At 34.4% G+C, this 23,938-nt stretch overlaps 2 protein-coding genes across 4 annotated transcripts in view; one reads left to right on the top strand and one right to left on the bottom strand.

The window, feature by feature from the left end:
* Nucleotides 1-23,938, bottom strand: part of LOC120422500 (prohormone-3) — a 147,348-nt gene that overhangs the window by 34,826 nt on the left and 88,584 nt on the right. For 2 of the 3 annotated variants that reach the window (XM_039585954.2, XM_039585955.2), the window contains exons 2-3: nt 18,382-18,580; nt 6,713-6,833 (exon numbers count right to left, since the gene is read on the bottom strand). In XM_039585954.2, coding sequence (XP_039441888.1) covers nt 6,713-6,833; nt 18,382-18,543 — 283 coding nt within the window. In that variant the 5' untranslated portion in view covers nt 18,544-18,580. The remainder of the gene's footprint in view (nt 1-6,712; nt 6,834-18,381; nt 18,581-23,938) is intronic. The other variant, XM_052708698.1, reaches the window with a different exon arrangement.
* On the top strand, nt 18,594-23,140 carry LOC120422504 (lipase 1-like). Its single transcript, XM_039585958.1, has 2 exons — nt 18,594-18,612; nt 22,083-23,140. The coding sequence occupies exons 1-2, from the start codon at nt 18,594-18,596 to the stop codon at nt 23,138-23,140; spliced, it is 1,077 nt and encodes a 358-aa protein (XP_039441892.1).

Genomic DNA, 23,938 nt, shown 5'->3' with positions numbered 1-23,938 from the left:
TCAAAAGATTCTCTCACACTTGACACTCTTATTTGTTGCAATATCGTCGCTGTCGTGCTAACTTGTCACACGTGCAAATTAAGTTAAGAACGTCATTTTGTGCAGCTCGCAATGCCTCAAAAAATTCCGTGCATTGTTGTCACTTTTCATATGAAAGAAGTTTCAATTCTATCTTGACATACCCTGAAAATTGATGTAAGTACGACAACTGGCCAAAGGGATTTCTGATCAGAACGCGTTTGACACTCGTACATGCCCGAGTACTGTGAATATTTGTAATTATAACTCGGGACTCCAGCAACCAAATTCAACCAAACTTCAGAACAATGCATAGAATGGTCTACCAAACAAAACGTGTTTGTTATTGTTTACATAGCGTGCTCTCGTTTTTGTTTATTCAAGGTCGAACTTTAAAACGCGTTTTTCTCGCAACGTCAAAAAGCGACGTGCGACAAGTTAGCACGACAGCGCCGATATAAAAATCCAAATAAATACTAACGAAATGGTATGAAATCATACTGAGCTTGGTAGAGAAGTGTTCAAAGCATCTAAAGCAGAAGTTTTAAACAAAATATAAAAGTTTTAGGAGTTTGTTAGCTATTAAACAAAAACGTTGGTAAATATAAGAAGTTCAAATACTCTCAAAGTGTCAGGATTTTCGCAATGAAAAAGAGTTCAAATTGAAAAATTGACTGCATATAAGGATTCTTAGAAAAAAAATCACTAAAAATAGTGATTTAAATTAGAGGTTGTTCATATTATTGAAACAGAATTCAAAAATATAGGCATTTTCATTATAACAAAATTTCTTGGTAACTATCAAAAATACGAGTTTTTACCCCTTTCAAAAGGTTACATTCGATTCTCAAACTTTGAAATTAATTTATCGAAAATAGCAGAAAATTTTGCAAATGTTTCTATTTAAGTTTTTAGTATTCAGTTTCTAGATATCGTGACTTGAAAAGTTTGGAATAAGCTAAAACAATTTTTTTGCAAAATTTAAATTTCGAGAGGCTGTATCTCAGCATGCAGCAGTCAGATCAATAAAGTCAAAAAGAGCAAATTGTAGAAAAGTTCTATATTTAATAAAAAAATGTGGGGTGCTTTTACTTCATGAAATATTTATTAGTTAAAATGAACATATAAATAAATTAAAATTGAAATCTGGGCACTTTATCAAACAAATTCTGAAGTAATTTTCGATTGCGAATATAATGCATGTAAAAAATACAAAATTTTTATTTAAATTTTGGAACAATAATGTGAATTTTTACGCTAAAATTCGAGTTCTGCGACCCCATTTTAGTAAAGTTTGAGTGGTAAATTGCAAGTCCTCTAAAACAAAAAAAAAATATTTAGAAAAAAAATATTAAATTTAGGATTTCGACTTTTTTCAAAAATCTGATAAAAAATGGGACTTTTCTATCCGAAAACCCCTTTTTTAAAGTCCGAATTATAACGAACAACTCTGCCAAAGACTAAAATTTTATAAAGTATTTACGTTACCATTATCAATGCCAATATTTAACATCCCGCAAATTTAAGGCAATAATTCATAGCATTAAAATATTTTTTTAATTTTTTAAATATTTATTCCCCTAACTGTAGGCAGACTTAAACTTTTAGGTGAAAATTGTTGTTCTGAATGACAAATTTTCTGTCTATTTTACTAGAGATTCATGAAGTAATGTTTATGTTCAGGAATTACCGAGATTTTGGATTTTTTTTAGTAGAAATGCTGATTCTTAGTACGTTATCAAATTGGACGTCTATTCTGGAGCACATTTGAAAGGGGCGATACGACATTGCTCTTACGGCCTTAGAATTGATGCCTTTAACCTTTAACACCAAACTCATCACCATTTCGCAAATATGAGGGGTCGTACCGATCCTCCGTTACGAAATATCAAATATAGACCTTGGATTTTTAATTAGGGACCAAAATTACCTTTTAGGACAATGTTTCACTTAAAACTAAGCAGGTTAAGGGTAACTTTTTTTTAGATGTCATGTGAGTCTACATTGTTTTGTCGAGGAATGCTCTGACCACATATATTTTCAAGATATTTTCAAACTACATTGTAATCTATCTTTGATTATATAATTTCACTAGGATTTTTCCTTTCATTGGAAAAAAACAAACGATATTAAATTAGCAAACAGCAACACAAACAACACCTTTTCCAACATTTTCCAGAGCCAAAAACTGTCACCCCAAAATGAGACACACCCTTCCAGAGCAAACATAGCTTTGAACAACCAACATATTCGTATATACTTTTACACTGCAGGGAGCTTTTTGTCTTTTCTGTGGCTTTGCAATGGTAAACCTATAGGTAGAATGGTGTAGATTACACGCTGCGAGTGAGCTTCTCCCCCCTTGGGATGATGTATCGTAAACCTAGTCTAGGAACCTTTTCTATTTTGGGTCCTCCCATTTGGCACTGTTCCTCCAGTTGGTGGCGGTCCCTGTCGATTGTGTTTGCTCCCTAATGGGACCGCTTATTTATTCAGGAGGGCGTTCTTTGTTTGGACTACGGTTGCGAAATGGTTCTACACACACCCGTTTGGTCGCTTCAAGTAAAGGCGCATCGATGCGTTCCAAAATGTAAATTTTCGCTAAAATATTTCAACCTACTGATGCCGCACCACATGTTTCTATCTAGACAGTAACGGCACTCATAATTACATAAAGCTGAGGAGAAGCTCGACATGAACTGAAAATGTACAAAAGCTTCCAGTGTAGAACGGAGCAGCTGCTCATCAGCGTCGTTGGGTAAAATTAAGACAAGGGCGGAGGGCTTATCATTTGACGTGCATCGTTTAACGTAAACTCGTTACGCTGGAGGAGGTGTTTTCCAGTAGTACATGCAGCTGGCGGTGAGGCAGGAAAACATGGAAATTCGGGAGCATGAGGCAGGTTTCGGAAGGACGTAAAGACTTGTGGCGCTGCTGGCTGGTGTTTCTTTTGCTGCACATTCAGAGATCTTGTCAGTTTTACTCATTTGTTGGTTGGGCCTGTTAGACAGTTTGGTTAACCCTGTAATTGTATTTTTTTCAAATGATATGTTTTGTAAAGGTAATAAATATTTTACGCACAATTTTTTAATGATGAATTATATTTTATATATCCGTTATTTGATAAAATTAAATTTGACGTTGAAATTCTTTCATATGATGAAACTTTGTCAGACTTGTCCTTAAACTTCATTCGTTAATTTTGCTTAAATAAAAAATCAACCATTTAACCATTTCGTCTCACGAGTGCTCTGAAATCTCGATGACTTTCGAGCAATAATCTGAACAAAAAAAATCTACTTTAGAGCCCATTATTCAGTTAAACGTTAGACAAAACCTCTAAGAAAATCAGCATTGGCATGTTATTGTTCGAAATATTTATTTCCCCAGCAAAAAAAAAAAAAAAAAGAAACGAAAAGCTGAGATAATTTTTGAAACTTTAATTTTTAATATTGATTGATTAATTTTACACTGTTTTTCATCATTCATTCGAGTTTATTTAACCATTTATTTTTGAAATGTCTTAAAGGTAAGCATGTTTTAAAAATTTGCTTTACGTTATGGGCATTTCCCGGGATGCAGTTCCTTTAGTAGTTAACGATAAGCTGATTATTTTTAACTTCAATACAGTCGATTCTCTGGTTGTCAATATCCAAGGGACCGTCGAGGAAGAGAAGCATCAGTTTACAGAACGATGCAACATGAAGACTCAATTGAAATTTGTTTTTTCTTGATGACCAGCTATGGGAGAAAATCATGGCAACGTCCAGCAAACAAAAACAAACAAACGTCAAACACCCTTCAAAGCATCGTTTCTTTAAGAAAAATGTCTATGCAAGCCATGAGAAAGTGAAATTATTGACAACCGGAATAGATTTTTAAAGCAAAAATAATCCAAGGGACCGTCGAGGAAGAGATCCTTCAAGCAAGAGAAAATATCGAGGAATAAGGACAATCAAAGTATGCAGTTTGAAGGGACTGAAGAATTCATCGGTACATGGAGCAATATTGATATCGAGAAGATCGACAGCCAGAGAGTCGACTGTAATAGGAAAATGTTTTTAACTTAAATGAGCTGCATTATTTTAAAATCTAATTAATTCACTTCTGGTTTAGATTTAAAACTGGGCTACTTATTATAGTGGTTCTGATTTTTTGAATTGTAAAATCTGTTTTTAGCGATCTTGTAAAAGTGTTGTCATTTTTCAAAATCTTCTTATATTTGTAAACATCATGAAAACAATTAAGATATGAATCTGAATCTTTCTAAGGGAAATATCGTTATCTCTTTGATATTTTGTTGAGAGCTCTGATTTTTTTTTATCTTGGAGCATTTCTTTGAGATTTCTTTTATACGATTTTTTGCATTTTTTACCTGACAAAAGATGCCATTTTGCATCTCCATTTTTGCCTATGATATCATAAAAATTTAGCACTGTCCATACAAATATCGTTTGTGAAATAAAAAAAACAGTTTCTTTTAAGGGAATTTTTGGATTCTTTTTATTTTTGGAAGTCAATTTTTAGTGACAAAAAATGATCAAACAAAAAAAAACTCCATGCTTAATTTTTTCGGTGTGAAAACTACACCAAAATGTGCATATGCATGATTTTTTTATGTTTGATTTTAAAATAATGTTTTGTCACTGAAAATTGGTTTCAAAAAAGAATATTATTTTAATTTTTCTAGACGTTTATGCTGTCTGTGTTTTATTTTTTGCTGATTAACTCACTAAAAAGGGAATCACTCAGGGGACAAAAATTGCCATATTTTAAGGTGTGACTCAGCAAGGGCAAATAATTTGACCGAGCTATGAATTTTTGAAAAAACTGTTTTTTCGTAAAACATTTTTCATTGAACAACAAGGGTTGGACAAAATGTGCACAAGAGTTTTTTTATAATGTAAAATTTTCTGATCTCTTAAATTTAAAAAAAATCAATTTTAATTTACCACAATGTCAGAGTTTTCAAAACACCTGTTTCAAAAATTGATAACTCGGTCAAAAAAAATTGCCCGTAACCTTAAAAAAATCATTTCTAGCCCCCTTAAACATATCCATAAATAAAAAAATAATCAAAAATAGTGTTTTTAGTATTTTACTTTTTAATTTTTAGTGAGTTATTCAAAATTTATAAAAAAAATCCGTTAATCAAATTTTTACACAAAACCTTTCCAAAGACATCAAACAATTCGATCGCGAGACACCATTTTTCGAATATTTACATGCCATTTTTCTATGGGATTATCCATAAACCACGTAAACACCTAAAAAAAACTAGGAAAACAAATATTTTCTCAGTGTTGCCCAACTAGTATTCGTTTATTGATCGTCAATATATCAAGAATTAAAAAAAATGTGAACTTTTCTGCTCTTTTTAATAAAAATTATTTTGAAATTTTGAAATTTAAAAATTTTAAAGGGTTAAATATAATTTTAAATAGGTCTTCATGATTTTAATTGAAAAAAGCTGAAAATTTCACAAAATTTTCATATTATAAATTTCAAATTAATTCATTTCACTCAAGTTTTTTTTTGCTTTGTTAAGATTTTCCTTTTGATATTTTTTTCTCATCGCAGTTTTTTTGCCTATTCTGGATTTTTCTGAAAGATGGCAATTTCTGTTCCCTAAAACATAACAAAATGAAATATAAATATTGTGTATTGAAATCAATTTTTGGTAACAACAAGTGTTTTTAAATCGATCAAAAAATTCCTTCAAAAGATATAGATTTTTGATTTTTTTCAAACCATTTTTGTATGGACAGTAGGGAGACCGGAAACATGCTGTTTCTTGCCGTTTCTTGTCACCTCCGGACAGCTACTAAATTTGTATGGAAAATAATATGGACAAACTGATGATGGAAAATGGCTTCTTTGGATGTACGGAAGATAATAAAAAAGTTTCAGCCAGTTTAAAAAGTACAAAATTTAAAATTTTAAAAGGACTAATTTCGTATAGAATTGCGTCCATAAGAAAAGTTCACTTGTTATGAAGAATGAAATTTGGAAATTATGTGGTGTCAACATGTTCACCAAAAAAAAGTTTGTTATTCTAAATTTAAGGGTTAGCAACAAGGTAGCTAAAGGGATAAGTCGGCATGCACACATCCAAAGCTGAAAATACCAGGGCGGAAATAATGCTGCTCAGAACAGGGAAAAGGCGGTGCATTAGGGACCTCCTCTAGAGCTTATCAAAAGGACATGATTCTCCTGCTCAAGGGATGACGTGTGAGCAGTACCATTCCAAGGTAAGGGCGTATATGATAACGTAATTTTTCAACGTTTCACCATTTCGTAAACTAAATAAAGCTTCAGCTAGAACCGTAAGACTGTGTTATATTTCTATAGTTGAGTGCAAAAATTGCCAAGACGCAAATCGGATTTCGTTTGACCTTTGAAGTTTCTACGTTGCATGATGTTGAGGGATTCAGGCGGGAAAAGATGCTTGCCCCGAGATACAAGAAGTGCATTTCCAACAGTCCCGTGCCGAGGGCAAAGGTCAAGTTACATGCAAAGCGCCGGTGAACAGCAAACATCAAAAGGTAACGCATTTTTTTTCGTGAGTGAATCTGAAGCCAGTGTTGAGGGGGTGAAGGCATTTTTGGGCAGTGTTTTTTTGTGTGTTTTTTCAACGAAATTGTTCTACTAGGTTTTGTCGGGGGGGTTTTTTCCCCGGTTGGGTCTAACTTACCTCCGTCGACGTTTACGCAGACAAGCCCTGGGCAGCAGTTCTCGTTGGAGTAGCAAGGCTTTCCGTAGCAGACATCCTCCTCCACGCGCTGGTTCTGCTGGTCCTCGTCTAGGATTTCGTTCTGCAATTGAAGTGGGAGAGGGTGTGGGTTAGCTTTTCCTGGTATATTTTTATATGTTTAAAAATTTCATGGATTTTGGGCTCTTCTTAAAATTACTTGAAATTTTAAATGAGAATACCAATAATTGTAAGGATTACTGAAAAAGTATAATCGAAAGGTAAAGAGAAACCAAAAACTTCAGCAATGCGACGATTGAGACTGCAATAACCAGCACATAAATTGACGCATTGGCAACTGCCTTCAGATGCAGAATGCGCCACTTGCTCCCTTGAAACCGCAAAGAATCTGATGAAAACGTTGCTCCGGTCATCCTGTCAAAGCTGGGGAGGGCTTTCAATTCATCCGAATGACCCAAAAATAAAATCGTTTTCCTCGTATTACCGCGCAACCTCCCACTCTTTTTATTCCTGTGTGGTTTTGAAAAGCTTCTCCTTCAGAAACGAACGACTGATTCAATTTACTGATAGAGAAAAAGCACTTTCGTAAAAGTCTCGGCCGCCAGCAAGATGAAAAGGACCAACTGTAGCTTTTTCGCTGGGACGCCTCTGGCAAATTTGGCGAACGAAACGACGACGACGGAATTATGCAAAATTGAGTTCAGACGACTCTGCGTGGCGGTATGATTGGAATTCGGAAAAGACGACTCCAGTGTCGTTGGCATTCGTCCTGGGGACATGGGCTACTGCAGCACACGACAGGCAATTACGGGAACTGGAAAGGTGGATGGACAGCTGGGTGAACTCTTCAGAGTGAACGGATGTTCGGTGATAACGAAATTGATTACATTTATTAGAATGTAATTTTGCCAACGAGCAATAGTAACGGTATGGATTTGGAAAGCAATATTCTTTATGTTTAAATTTTGTTAAGCTTTTTATGTTTTTTATCCATATTGCAAGACACATATCATTAGGTTTTTCAAAGCCTATGTAACAGTAAAATGTAATATTTCACCACTGTAATTTGTACCTTTAAAATCCTTTAAAATCAGGATGAACTGACTGAAATCATATCTTGAAAATTAGAACACCATCTCTGAACATTTCACACTCAATCATTCACCCTTCAATTTAGGTCATCTCGACGGTCCTTTTGTCACCCTTTCCAAAGGTTTTGTTTTCGAGCCTGCGGCTATCAAATTTCCCCTCAATCAAACGGTTCGTCCCGGAAATTTCCGGACCGCTTCTGTTATTATGGCTGACGGAGAAGAAGTTTTTCCCAACTTTTTCACCAACCTTTCTAACAAAAGCCCGCCATAGGCACCAAACCTCAACTACGGCAGCGTGGGCGATCCGGTTCAAAAGTTATATTTAACTTGTAACTTGCATAAATAATCCCCGGAACAGGACGTCGGAGATCGGCCCGGTGGTGTTTGGCGTTCGGACGGAAAAGAAGGATAAACCAATTTCGGACTTTTCGGAGGGCTTTGCCGGTTAAATCTTGGAGATTGTTCCGTAACTGACAAGGGATCAGAGTTTGCGTGTGTTTTTTTGAACGGGATGGGACAGAATAACTTACTTTGGGAAGCTTCTTCGGGTGTGGTGGAAGTGATAAATTCCTAAAGTTAAGCTACACACAAAAAAATATGTGAATTTACTCGACACGGAAAAAATGAATCACATGTAAACTCAGTTGATGTAAACTTGAGATTCGACGTAAACGGTTGAATCACACGTAAAATCATGTTTTTACGTATAATTTGTTGCAAATTTACATCAAATTGAATTTAAATTTAAATGTTTAATGACGTGCCAAAGTGTTACATCATAAATGATGTAACATTCGGAAATATTTTTTTGTGTGTAGCTTGCACCGGTCGAGAGTTCATTGGCTGCTGACAAGGGTTTGACAGTGTGCCAAAGGCATCGGTCATCAAGCGGAACAGACTTGATAATTGAGAATTGATGGTATTTTTGAGGTTTTAGGGTATTATGATTGGCTAGTTAAATTTTAAAGCTATTGCTGAAGCTAGCTAAATGCTGAAATGTTGGTACTTTTGGTCCACTAAAACATAGAAAAATGAAAAAAGGGGATCAAGTTTGTAAAAATGTAGTGTTTGTAATAAAAAATAAGATAAAAAATGGGATTTCTTTTTCTGTGTGCTACTTTTCTGAATAGTACTACTCATAACCACAATTTGCCGAAGATACCAAATCGATCAGAAAATTCTCTCCAGTTTATAGGTTTCAAACGTTTTCATAGCACATTTGTATAGATTGCCGCCAAAATTGTAAGGAGACTTGTAAAGTGAAACCAAGATGCTAAATGACTTATTTGGACTAAAGGAATCGATGGACAATGTTTCATCCAAAGGAAAATTCTAGAGTTTTTTTCAAAAGGTTCTATAAACAAATGAAACACAATAGCTTATAGGAACTTAGAAAAAAAAAGCTCTAGAAATAGAAAAATAAAAATCTCGACATTTTTTGCAATGAGCGATAATTTTGAGTAATTCTCTAGACTTTTCCATTTTTCTTCTAGATTTTCAATTTTGTATATTTTGATTCCAATGAAACTTTGTCCGTGCTTTCATTTTGTCAAAGAAGCCATTTCTAATGAAATGGGTCATTAATCCAGGCATCATTAGTTTTCCAATACAAGGTGCCATATAATTTTGCGGGCTGGTTATACGAATTCGGCAAGTGAATATTCAAAAATTTGTATCTTGAGAAGGAATTTTCTATACGAATTGGTGTCTTGAGCAAAAATGTAGGTTATGATGAGGACTTTTCAGAAAAAATAGGAACAATGTACACATATTTCCGGATTTTTCAACTTGACTTTTCATCCCTTTAAGTTGAATTTTCAAAGTACATATTTTTGAAATTTAGAAAAATTCTGGTACCGAAGTTATTCTTTTTTGAAAATAAATGTGATTTTTGGAAAAATATAAAATGTTGCAAATAAAATTTCAAAAAATATTTTTGGATGAAAAATCTAATTCACAATTGAAAATGGCTGTACACATTTTTGATAATTATATTTTTTTCAAGTTTTAGGCATTTATATGTGAAATTTTTGAAAATTTTTCAGTTTTTTGCAATTTCAAAATAATTTATTAAGACAAAACAACCCTTGAAAAACTATTTTCGAATAGCTGACAAAATATCCTACAATTTTTCCGTTTTTGACTATGTTGATCTGCAGATTGTTGTGAACAGCCTTTTAATGTTTAGATTTTGTAAAAAATCAGTTTTTCTCAGTGTCATGTAATAAGCCTTCTTTTTCACCTCGGATTATCTCGGAAACTATTGGTTCGATTTGTAATGTTAAAAGAGAAACTCTTGTGAAATTTTTTGCTCTTTTCAGTAAAATTAATTCGAAATTTAATTATTTAGACCAACATTTGAAAATTTCAAATATGAATCAAGAGTTTTTTTTAAAAGGACCTATCTCGGATTAGTTTTCAAAAAGCTGTAAGAGCCATTGGTAAACAAAGTCCTTTTTGCATCGGTATTCGACCTACTTACGAAAAACCAATATCAAAAATGTTTGAGATTGTTCATCTACACGTCCTTCAAGTGCCCCAAACTAAAAATAAATGAAATTTTGTTTAATTTAAGAGAAAAGCGAAAATTAGTGTCAGAGGTCACGGTGGCTCTTACGGCTTTTTGAAAACTCACCCGAGCTATAAACTATTGTCTTCCATATGTTTATAGGACCTCTTCAAAAAAACTATAGGAATGATCCCTTTCAAAAAAGTTATTCTGAATTTATAAAATATCGATGTTTTTTAATGATAAAAGCAGAAAATTAACATTTTTAACATAAAAAAGTCGAATAAATAGTTTTCGAGATATCGCGAGTTGAAAAAGAAGGCTATTTTTCTTACTCTTGTCTATTCCATAAGTAATAATTTTTCGATTGAATAACGATTTAAACACAGCTGAAAGGAACACCAAAACTCTGTTGTGCACCTAAATGAACTCATTGTAACTTGATTATTCACAAATAAAACCGAATTGAATTGAAAAAGAAGGCTAATTAGATGACATTTAGAAAAATACAATTTCACAAAATTTAATTTTTAGGGGCTGTATCATCGAGCAACATCAGAAAAGGAAAATAGTAGAAAATTTTCTCGGCTTAAGCAAAACAGTTTTTGCAAGATGTTTTTCCTTCATAAAGTATATTTTAAACATAGTCATTTTCGAAAAAAAAAAACATTTCATAGAAATTTTAATTGCTAATTTGATTGTACATTTTAAAAAGATTTTTTTTAAATTCGGTAAAAGATTTTGCACCATCCTAAACTTAGCCCCAAAAAATGCATGTTAAAAAATGTCGAAAATTAAAAGCAGTTAAAAGTTAGCGTTATAAAATTGTACATTTTGAAAATTATTAACTAAACAATAAGAAACTAAACCTAAACCAAATTAAGTTCTAATTAAAAAAAGACTTAAAATTAATATTATTATTGATTAAACAAATATGAAAACTAATAAAATAAATCGGTTAACATAAAATCTTTTCAATGTCTAAAATATTATTACAACAAAAAGTGTTTTTGACTGATTCGGTTATCCGAAGATTTTAAAACACAACTCGACATTTTTAAAGTTGATGTCAGTAAACGCTCCAGTTTCGTTAAAGTATGATAGTTTTGGGCTCCCTGAACACACACCAATCGACAAAATTGTATTTAAGAGGCAGTATTTGTAGATTTTGCTCAGTTTGAATTGATCAAGTTTTACGTAAATGGGAGCAATTTTAAGATTTTGCATGTATTTTGAACCTGAAACTTAATATCTTTTTGCAACAGCCTCCAACACCCATACTCCCTTAGGTCAAAAGTTAGGTAATTTCATGGACTAAAGCCTACGGAATTAACCTTTTGGCCAATCGCTGTTTTTCTCATAATTTTACGATTTTTCTATAGCAAACTTTTTACAACGTTAACTTTTGCCCTGTAGCCCATGAAGACGGCACTTTTTGGGCTCAATATTCGGATTCCTCGGAAAATTTCACGTAAGTTTGAAGTTAAGGAGTTGTGAAGGGGGAATCCACTAAAATTAAATTTTGTCGATTGGAGCATGTTCAGGGAGCCCAAATCTATCATACCTTGATGAAACTGAAGCGTTTACTGACATCAACTTCAAAAGTGTCGAGTTGTGTTATTCGATGCGATTTTTTTGCGAGGACTTTGGATGAAAGAGTTTGGATAGTCTTTTTTTTCAACTATAGTCAGTCATGTACTTGATACAATTTGCATAATTTGTTCTAAGGGGTCGTGCATAAACCACGTGGCCTCCTTAGGGGGGGGGAGGGGGTCCAAAATCCGACCGGAAAAAACCATGAAAAGCCATAGGGGGGAGGGGGGGGGTTGACGGCTGACCACGTGGCCTTTCATATAAAATCTTTTCTATAAAAAATCTATTCTATAAAAAAAAACAAAAAAAACGCACATTAAGTTTACTTATATGCATACATTTTTTGTTACACTTTAAAATCATACAATTATTGTGTTTAGAATTATTACTTATATTTCAATGTTACAACATTATCCAATTCAATATTTAATTATGTATTTTGGAAGATTCATATCAATACTTTGAGCCTGTTATTGAACAAACACTTTATACGCCGTGGGTCTCGTGGCGCAGGGGTAGCGGCTTCGGCTGCCGATCCCGATGATGCTATGAGACGCGGGTTCGATTCCCGCCTTATCCACTGAGCTTCTATCGGATGGTGAAGTAAAACGTCGGTCCCGGTTTCTCCTGTCTCGTCAGAGGCGCTGGAGCAGAAATCCCACGTTAGAGGAAGGCCATGCCCCGGGGGGCGTAGTGCCAATAGTTTCGTTTATAATACTCATGTATTACAAAAGTTTAAAAGCTGTTAAAAAATAAAGTGACAGTTTCCAAAGTTAATATACCCTTAAAAATGAGTACCAAAATGCAAACCAAATTTCATTTTTTAAGTTGATGGTATCTTGTAGCTAAAAATGAGCTTGCAAATTTGCATTGAAAGTAGATGTAGAGCAGTTCTCTAGGATTTCGGTCATTCGATGTTTTTTGTATTTTTTAATCCGACTGAAACTTTTTTGGTGCCTTCGGTATGCCCAAAGAAGCAATTTTGCATCATTAGTTTGTCCATATAATTTTCCATACAAATTTGGCAGCTGTCCATACAAAAATGATGTATGAAAATTCAAAAATCTGTATCTTTTGAAGGAATTTTTTGATCGATTTGGTGTCTTCGGCAAAGTTGTAGGTATGGATACGGACTACACTGGAAAAAAATAATACACGGTAAAAAATTTTTGGTGATTTTTTTATTTAACTTTTTAACACTAAAACTTGATTTGCAAAAAAACACTATTTTTAATTTTTTTTATTTTTTGATATGTTTTAGAGGACATAAAATGCCAACTTTTCAGAAATTTCCAGGTTGTGCAAAAAATCATTGACCGAGTTATGAATTTTTTAATCAATACTGATTTTTTCAAAAAATCAAAATTTTGGTCGCAAAAATTTTTCAACTTCATTTTTTGATGTAAAATTGAATTTGCAATCAAAAAGTACTTCAGTGAAATTTTGATAAAGTGCACCGTTTTCAAGTTATAGCCATTTTTATGTAACTTTTTTCAAAATAGTCGCAGTTTTTCATTTTTTTAAATTAGTGCACATGTTTGTCCACTTTTGAAAAAAATATTTCTGAAAAGCTAAGAAAATTCTCTATATTTTGCTTCCTCGGACTTTGTTGATACGACCTTTAGTTGCTGAGATATTGCCATGCTAAGATTTAAAAACAGGAAAATTGATGTTTTCTAAGTCTCACCCAAACAGCCCACCATTTTTCAATGTCGATATCTCAGCAACTAATGGTCCGATTTTCAATGTTAAATTATGAAACATTTGTGAAATTTTCCGATCTTTTCGAAAACAATATTTTCAAAATTTTCAAATCAAGACTAACATTTCAAAAAGGCCAAACATTGAATATTACGCCCTTTTAAAATGTTAGTCTTGATTTGAAAATTTTGAAAATATTGTTTTCGAAAAGATCGGAAAATTTCACAAATGTTTCATAATTTAACATTGAAAATCGGACCATTAGTTGCTGAGATATCGACATTGAAAAATGGTGGGCTGTTTGGGTGAGACTTAGAAAACATCAATTTTCCTGTTTTTAAATCTTAGCATGGCAATATCTCAGCAACTAAAGGTCGTATCAACAAAGTCCGAGGAAGCAAAATATAGAGAATTTTCTCAGCTTTTCAGAAATATTTTTTTCAAAAGTGGACAAACATGTGCACTAATTTTAAAAAATGAAAAACTGCGACTATTTTGAAAAAAGTTACATAAAAATGGCTATAACTTGAAAACGGTGCACTTTATCAAAATTTCACTAAAGTACTTTTTGATTGCAAATTCAATTTTACATCAAAAAATGAAGTTGAAAAATTTTTGCGACCAAAATTTCGATTTTTTGAAAAATCAGTATTGATTAAAAAATTCATAACTCGGTCAATGATTTTTTGCACAACCTGGACATTTCTGAAAAGTTGGCATTTTATGTCCTCTAAAACATATCAAAAAATAAAAAAAATTAAAAATAGTGTTTTTTTGCAAATCAAGTTTTAGTGTTAAAAAGTTAAATAAAAAAATCACCAAAAAATTTTTTACCGTGTATTATTTTTTTCCAGTGTAGTCCGTATCCATACCTACAACTTTGCCGAAGACACCAAATCGATCAAAAAATTCCTTCAAAAGATACAGATTTCTGAATTTTCATACATCATTTTTGTATGGACAGCTGCCAAATTTGTATGGAAAATTATATGGACAAACTAATGATGCAAAATTGCTTCTTTGGGCATACCGAAGGCACCAAAAAAGTTTCAGTCGGATTAAAAAATACAAATATTAAAATTGAAGAAAAAAGATCGATTTTGAAGAGAATTGCTCTGTAGTCTTCGATATTTCTATTTTCGAGCAATTTAAAAAATAAATATTGCTGACAATTTATATAAGATTTTCGTAACAAGGCAAAAGACTAAATATGTATTGTAAATGTAGTGTCTTAAAAATAATTCTCTGAGAAAAAAAAATATTTTCAAAATCTTAGATCTTAGCTACGGTGTTTATTGGTCCTTTAAGTGATCGAAGAATCTTTATCAAAAGATTTTCTTTTGACACTTAAAACAATCTCAAGATATCTTGTCTCTCCTCTCTCATGCAATATTTTTTTTAAGTAAAAAGAAACTAAAAACCCCAATTTCAGGATTATCGCGCAAAATTTCACTACCTCATTTGCAAGTGAAACGTCTAACATTAAAAAATAACCAGTCACAAAAAAACGAACGATACATACTTTAATATTCACCAAAACATTGGATGAATATTTTGGTCTACAAGGTATTCCTCATTCAATGGGTAACACAATTCGGATTGTTAATTACAAAACATTTCATAAAATACATGTAATCACAAAGTAACCAGTCCAGTCCGTGACCAGTCCGTAGAAAAGTCTTTTATTTTTTTGGCTCCATAAGGTTTGCTGGTAGCAGGCGTGCGATGTACCTGCGATGTACCACAAAGTTGAATCAAAAATTAAGAGGCAGTGGTGACTCTGTCTTACTCTGTGGTACTATCCTTCGGCAAAGTTGTAGGTATTTTTTTAATGTTAATAGGAACCATTTCTTGAGCGAAAAAGAAACATGGGCAAACATTTTAGATTTTTAGAAAAAAACGAACTTCAAGCAAAAATTGTTTTTGTTTCCTAATTAATTTATAGATTAAAAAATAGGGACCAAAGGTGCCCTTTCCTGAATATACTTGTTTTTCTTTTAGCTGAGAAAACATACTATACCTTCAACATCATATTTGAGATAAAACCACTCAAATATATAGACACATTAAAACAATTTAAGTTTTAAAGAGTCACTTAATTTTCAAATGCCGATAACAATTTGTAAAATAAATTTCAATACAATGCCGTTAAAGATCAACATAAATAAAACTTCTTAACATTCCAACGCCCAAGGCTCCAAAAAAGTTGGAACGGTAACTTCAGCTCGCTGGTTCTCGGACATAACTCACCCAATCAAGACAATTCTTTTTTTCCAGTGATTTGTTAGGATGTCTAAATGATCCTAAAACTTTGCAGAACTCAATTTGATCAAATCTGTAATTTTTGCGATCAAAAACATCGTTCCAACTATTTTTTCGCGTGTAAAAAAAAAATCGCCGAACAATCCGCGGAGGCTATTGTTTAAAAAAAGTTGGAACGATGTTTTCGGTTGCAGAAATTACAGATTTGTTCAAATCAAGTTCTGCAAAATTTTAGGATCATCTAGACATACTTACAAATCCCTGGAAACAAGAATCGTCCCGATTGGTTAAGTTATGCCCGAGAACCAGCGAGTTGAAGTTACCGTCTGAAACTTTGTTGGTGCCTTCGGTATGCCCAAAGAAGCCATTTTGCATCATTAGTTTGTCCGTATAGTTTTCCATACAAATTTGGCAGCTAATGAAATATGAAAATTCAAAAATCTCTATCTTTTGAAGGAATTTTTTGATCGATTTTGTGTCTTCGGCAAAGTTGTAGGTATGGATAAGGACTACACTGAAAAAAAAATGATAAACGGTAATTTATTTTGCTGATTTTTAATTTCATTTTTTGTCACTCAAACAAGATTGGCAAAATAACACTTTTTTTTATTTGCCAGCTTTTCAGAACTTTCCACAACAGGCAAAAAATCTTTGTTTGAGTTATGAATTTTTGAATCAATACCGATTAAAAAAACTAAATATTGGTCGCAAAAATTTTTCAACTTCTATTTTCGATGTAAAATCGGATTTGCAATCAAAGAGTACGTAAGTGAAATTTTCATAAATTGCACCGTTTTCAAGTTATAGCAATTTTTTTAACTTAAAATAAGATTCCGTTATTAATTTTAAAAATTAGTGCGCATGTTTGCCCACCTTTGAAAAAAAATATTTTCAAAATGCTGAGAAAATTCTCTATATTTTGCTTTTTTTGATAAGACCTTTAGTTGCTGAGATATTTTCATGCAAAGATTAAAAACAGAAAAATTGATGTTTACTAAGTCTCACCCAAACAACCCACCATTTTATAATGTCGATATCTCAGCAATTAATGGTTCGATTTTCAATGTTAATATGTTATCCTTGGCAAGATAAGTTAACATTCTGCAATTCTAGAGAGCGTCAGTCTGGCTACTGCGCAAAGTGCGGCGGTCTATTCTGAACTCTGATTCTTGTATGGAGAAATAAATTACACAACTTGACTTTTTTTTGGACACACTGAATCATTGGAATCAATCATGCTTAATCAATAAGAAAAGTTGCTTTAGCTTGGATTTTTATGAATGTTTGGAATAAAATAAGTATTATTTAGAAGCTTTCATAACTAGATATTTTCCTTAAAATATAATAAAAATATTTTTTTCCTTAAACAAAACTTTTTACTTTTTTATTTAATAATTTTTATTTTATGAAAATATCTAACAGCGCATTTTAATTAAATCATTAATGCTGTTTATATAAAAAAAAACTTTAATTCTTAAAGCATGTTTATTCTGGATGCAATTAATTGCACTGCAATTCCATAATTTTGAATACACATGTATTACTAAGTTTTTTGTTTTGTTGAGAGTTTTTTTTTACTTTCTGTACCATTTCAATTAATTGTAATACTGTTATTATTTACCTTAAACTTTGTAATGTTATATTTTTTCACACTTTTGAGTGAATCTCTGTTTTTTTATAATATTAAATTGGTTTTAATGGTTTTACAGCACATACACCAATTAAAAATGTTTTCTATTTGACCCAATTTTAAAACGATTGGCATTTATGAACGGTGAGATTATACTTAGCCATATTCTGGGAAAATGTTGGTAAATCATTCAGGAACATTCTCCAACATTGTTTATTTCGATATGATTTGAAATGTTTTTATTATGTTTAAATAACAACAGTAATATCGTTTTTTGATCCAAAGTCGCCCCCACTGTCAGTATATCAATGATGGATAAACATTTTTGAAATCTATACTAAATTTGTTTTTTTTTTTTAATTTTTCACCTGGGAGGAAAAAGCCACGTGGCCATGTAGGGGGGGGGGGGTTGGCGTGAAACCACGAAAAACCATGAGGGGGGAGGGGGGGGTCAAAAATTCTCCAAAAAAAGGCCACGTGGTTTATGCACGACCCCCTAAACTGGTTTCATTGTTCGCGATAGGATTTTTTTTAATGATTGGTTACGCATTGAATGCCAAATTCTTTGTGTAAATATGGGTATTCGGCGCCGTCGCTCCGTGCCATACTTTCATACACTTAGGAGCCCAGGGCGGCGAAGTCCTTGTAGATAAAAAGGAAGACACTAGTGGTTGGTACTAGCAATGGTGGCCGACAGCTATAAAGTCAACTTCGTTTTTACGCATTGAATGAAGAAAAAAATGGATTTGTCCTAAACGGTTCAAATATTTGCGTCAAAGTTCATCAAAAGTTTCTTCTTATGTTTTTCATCCTCACAGTTTTTTTTTCTCATCCAACGCAAATTAACTCAATCCTCCGTTATTACCTGCAGAAAGGCCTGCGGCCGGTACGCTCCCCCGTGGCTACCGTAGCCCATGTTGGCCAGCATTTCCGGCGAGAATCGGTTAAACAGGCCACCCCACGCGTTCGCGGTACCGCTGAACACCAGAACCGCTCCGATGGCCGCCCACAGCGCGGTCGCCTTCATGTTGTTGTCGGGGAAGTTCGTGCGGCGGGGTCCGAATCTGTTGGGGGAAAATGAGAAGAGGAGAGCTTGGTTATGGGAAAATGTTTTGCACGAGGTGTGAGAAAATTTATTAAATTCGCATTACGACGGTGATATGTTAGGTGGGATATTAATCTTGCTAGAATGCTGGGGTCATCGGGGTTATGTTGGTCATCCAAAATTTTTAAAAATTCTTTTCACCAATACCACCCCACAATTTCAATCAACAGTTCTCTAGGGGATTGTCGGGTCGGAAAGATTCCCGAGACCCTCTCCGTTCCCATCTGTTGCACGCGAAGTGATGATGATCAGCTTTGCGTGCAAAGTCCTTTTTATGCCGGTTGTCTCTGCTCTGCGTACAGAATGCTGCCAACCTTAACGAAGCCGCGTACACCAACAACTTGTAGCTGGCTCCGTCGTTGAAGCAGTGGCAGGGATTAGGGACGAATTTATTGCTTTTTGATAAAACAAGTCCCGAGGGTTTCGTTACCCAGACATTAGGATTGAGAGTGGTGCGTTACACGGAGTCGTCTGCTGTGCTTTCCCGCCCCAAGTAACAATTTAAGTTTTAAAACGATCTAGAAGTGATTATTAAAAGTCGTTGGCCAAAAATGGTTATAAAACATTTTAGTCCTGCATGCTGTATTAAACACGAGTTAATGCTGAGTTAAGTGTAAAGTGAGCCATTTTAGGAGGTTATGAAGATCAATTTTGAAGGATGTTTTAAAACGATATAATCTAGCAGATAAGTTTTAGCAATGTCTTCAAAGACTCTTGCTGAATTAAATAAATCTTGTGTAAATGATAAATGGTTTTGGAGTATCCTGGAAGACTTCTTAGCGACTGAAATAAATCAAGATATAAATGGAACAGCTCTTGAAGAAAACCAAACGTGCCTTAACTAGATCTTATTGAATTCAAAAATATTATCATCAAAACCATTCTGTCTTATGGTGTACCCTACTTGATAAACAAGTATTAGAAAATTATACAAGACAAAAATTTACAAGGAAAATGCTATATTGAAAAATAAAACATGCATAATTTAGTGAACATATCCAAAAAGTTCATGCCATTAAAAAATGATCGAATAATTTTTCAAGATGCCTCGAAAAAATACTGCTCGCCTTGTTGAATCTTTAAATAACTTATAAGATTTTCATGCCAAAATACGTTTGATTTCTGATATCTCTCAAATATTCAACATGGCTGCGATTTTTTGCCCAATTTCTTGCCTCTCAATATGGCGAAAATCGTTAAACCATTCTTTTCTTGATTAAAACCATGTTAAATGTAATTATTCTAAGCATGCTCTTGGTGGGGACTTCTGAAGAACTGTAGGACTTGTGAAAGACTTGATATTGCTTTAACCAAGGCTAAATCACACGTTGCACTGGCCGTAGCGCATGCTTGTATCGATGGTGGAAAATAGATCCGGGTAGTGAAAATTTCTGGACCAACACGGGAAAAGGGTGGACAAAAATTTCGACTGTGTAGCTAATTTTCAGGTTCACATTACTCGGACACTCAAACAACAGCAATCCTCTCCAGCTTTCTTCCGCAAAGGGGATTTAGATGAGTAGTTACCTGTTGTCTAAGAACTTTAATAATAATTGTTCCAAATTTGCATGCGCCCTTTTTGATTGTTGCTGTAGATTTGATCATAATTTTCTCTCTAAATAAATAAACACAATAATAGCTCTGTTTTTTATTCATATAACATTAACAATACTGCGGAAAAACATGCTACATGACAAAACGTATTCCAAAGTGTAAATTATTTGGTTTGGCTTTATTTCGTCACATATTCTATATTTCACTTTATAATGAACATGATCATGGTTTTCGTCACTTTTTCTTTATTTCACATACACATTTACAACGTTTGTCATAGGTTTCATCCGCCACAGAAAAAATAATCACAAATAACACTTTTTGTTCTCTTATTAATCGATCACCTAACCTCTAAACTGCACTGAACAAACTGAGCGTAGCAATACATGGAACAAAATATTCATGGTTTTAATTAAGCCATTTCTAAAACTGAAGAGATTTAATCTTATCTTCAGGAAGCCGTTGTGAATTTAAAACATTCTTGAACAAATCAACTTATTCTTGGACAAGAAAATGCCGTTTTGGAAGTTGAAATAGTTAATTTGAACGCTAGTCAAGTTAATAATTTAAAAAACACATTTGCTGCCTCGTTAGTTTTCATCCAATGATGGATTACGAATCAGCATAGACATTGCACAACACTAATTTTCTTCAATCCTCAGAAAAAATCACAAACTAGGGACGGCATGGTTCGACTGCTTCTTGAATAATTTTAACCGCAAACAAATCACTTTTCGCTTTAAATGGTTTTCACAGAGATAGCAACAATAATGGTAACGGAATTTTTATTTCATAATCTGTAAATTCACACAAAATGTCTCCTGCAACTGCGCTGCTGCTGCTGCTCCATGATTGAAATGTTGCTTTTGACAGCTAAAGTCCTACGGTTTTGGAACATGCCACTGCTAGCACAATTGGTTTTAAGATGGTTTTATTTGAGTCACTAGAAGAATGCTTGAAAATCTTATTTAAACTAATAAATAAAACTGTTCCGACAGTCTTGAAAACCTACTAGAAAAGTTTTCAAGATATCTTGAAAGAAAAGCGAGGATAGAACTTGATAGGATAATTCAAAGTTGTTATGAAACTTGGTAACATTTTCCAAAGCTTTAATAAAACTTGTGAAGAGTATTAGGCAAATCGTTTGTTACTTGGGCGGTGGGTTCCGGGAGTGGAGTAACCGTATGGAGTGTGCGGTGGATCGCGGGTTAACGATGCCATTATTTTTCATTTTTGGGATGGAAGTCTTCGGAGAAAGGTTGTAAAAGCTGGGGGATTGGAGGGCTTAAATTTGGTTTATATTAAATTGAGTTCGATTTTTCTAGCAATATTTTTTGGCAGAGTTGCAAGATCTTCAATATTTTTCCCAATTTGAAAGAATTGTCTGTCTAAAAATGTGAAAGAAGTTTGAAAACTTAACCACTTGTAGAATTTAGTCCTGAAACCAATGTCATCAGACATCTTTATATGACCATGAATCAAAATACATTTTGACAAACCAGTTTCAGCCAGATTATTCAATTTGCTAAGAATAGATTGACTACGCAAATCTGTCTCGCCAGTTTTCGGCTAAAAACCTCGAATATGTAAATTTCTGCAAAATTCTACTTCAAGTCAACGCACATCGTTAGGTTCCGCATCAAAAGTATAGCAAAATCCAGTTTTGAAAGCTTCTCTCTGAGGAACTGGTGGCTTATCGTTACAAATTCTAATCAGTTATCGTCCAGCTGTTGTTTCGATTAGTTGGTTCAAGCTTAGTTGAAAAATGTTAGCTTTACTCTTGTTTTTACTTAGTTCGAAGTTAATTTCATGTGTTAATCCGGACTATTTGCTGGTAAACTTGTACGTATATTCAAAAACAACTATTTCTACTAAAACTCTTCAATAACTCAAGAAAACCTCCATAGAAAAGCACAACTACCTAGTGGAACTTCATCGAGTGACCACCGAAGATGGCTACCTCCTAACCATGAGTCGAATCCCACCAAAAACCCGCGCTACTCCCCTGCTTCTCCTGTCCGAATTCTTCGGCAGCTCGGTGGACTTTACCGTTCAGGGCCCCAACCGGTCGCTGGCATTTCTCGCCCACTCGGGCGGATTCGACGTGTGGATGGGCAACAACCGCGGGACGACCTTCTCCAAGCGGCACCGCTCGTTGAGCGCGGACTCGAAGCGTTTCTGGAGGTTCAGCTTTCACGAGCTGGGGCTGTACGATTTGGCGGCTATGGTGGACTACGTGCTCGGTGTGACTGGGAGTGATCGGGTGCAGTTTGTTGGGCTGTCGCAGGCTGCGGCTACTTTTCTGGCGTTGACCAGTCTGCGGCCGGAGTATAACGAGAGGTTTGCTGGTGTCCACTTGGTGGCTCCGGTTGCGTTCTTACATCATACGACGAGTTCCTTGCGCGTGTTGACATCGTACAAGGATTTGATAAGTGATATCAGTCATGATTTGAGAGGGTACGAACTGCTTGGGAGGGGATTCGATGGTTCCCCTATGGATGCAGTAGCGATTGCTGTCAAGTCCGGATTAATACCAGTAGAGATGATCCTCAAGAGCGTTTGGACACTGTTTGGCTACCATGACTCCATCGATCGATCGCTAGTACCCGAGATTATGCAGTACACTCCGGCAGGAGCCTCCATCTTCCAGGTGATCCACTTTATGCAGATCTTTAAGGCCAAATGCTTCCAGCAGTACGACTTTGGTGCAATTGAGAACCTCCAGCGGTACAACTGCAGCGAACCGCCGGAATACCCTCTAGACAAGGTTACAGCTCCGGTTCACATCTACCACAGTTCGTTCGACAATCTGAATCAACCTGGCGATGTCGAGGAGCTCATCCGACGTCTACCGAATGTGGTGCAGAAGTATCAAGTTCGAGGATGGAATCATTTGGACTTCTTCTATAGTTCTGAAGCTCACGTGCTATACAAATTGATTCTTTCAACGATAAAGAAGAGTTGATAAATTATTTCAAGAAAATAAAATGCCAAACCATCTCAAAAATCGATTTTTCCTACTAAACTGCACAGTTCTGACCTTCACATACACAAATTGCATTTACAAATTAGCATAAAACGCAGTGGGGTTGATAATGCCGTGTGTAGAGTGTTGCCAAGTAATGCCCCCTTAGAACACGTGTTTAAAGCGGGAGCTATTCATCAGCCTGGGGGAGCAGCAGGGGCAGGCCAATTTATGCAGATTAGGTGCTAATAGTGGCCCAGAAAGTACGCGCCACGTCGCTATTAGGCGGGTAATTACTGCCAACTTTACCCTATATCGTCCCCGCACTCGGGAAGCTTCTATACAGGAGCGCAAAGTTTATTCACCGTAATCCTTTGGGTGCTTTCTTCGTCGTCGTTTAAGAAGGAACAATTTCCATTTTCTGATACAAGAACAGTTTTTTTTTCATTTTTCCAGGAAAGTTGCACTTCACTTGAGCATGGGAAAAGAATAAACGCTTTGTATATTGTTCTGGGAGGGCTTTTGTCGTTGAAAATCTCGTATGTTAGTTTAAGTGAGTTTTGATTACACTTGTTTTTTCAAGAGCTTATAGCATTGGGAAATTAAAAAATAAATTCTCGGGTGAGAAATTATGTATTCTTCAAAATTAAAATAAAATAACTCTTGAATTCTTTCAAGTATTTGAACATTTTTATTCTCATTACTTCTCTTTTCGAGAAACTCACTAAGATGTTTTAAGCGATGTCAGAAGGATCGATTCATTGTAGCAGAACTACTGATCTCTTCTCATCTCTTCTC

Source organism: Culex pipiens, chromosome 2 (assembly GCF_016801865.2).
Source record: "Culex pipiens pallens isolate TS chromosome 2, TS_CPP_V2, whole genome shotgun sequence".
NCBI lineage: Eukaryota > Metazoa > Arthropoda > Insecta > Diptera > Culicidae > Culex > Culex pipiens.
This window is presented reverse-complemented; position numbering and strand designations above follow the sequence as displayed.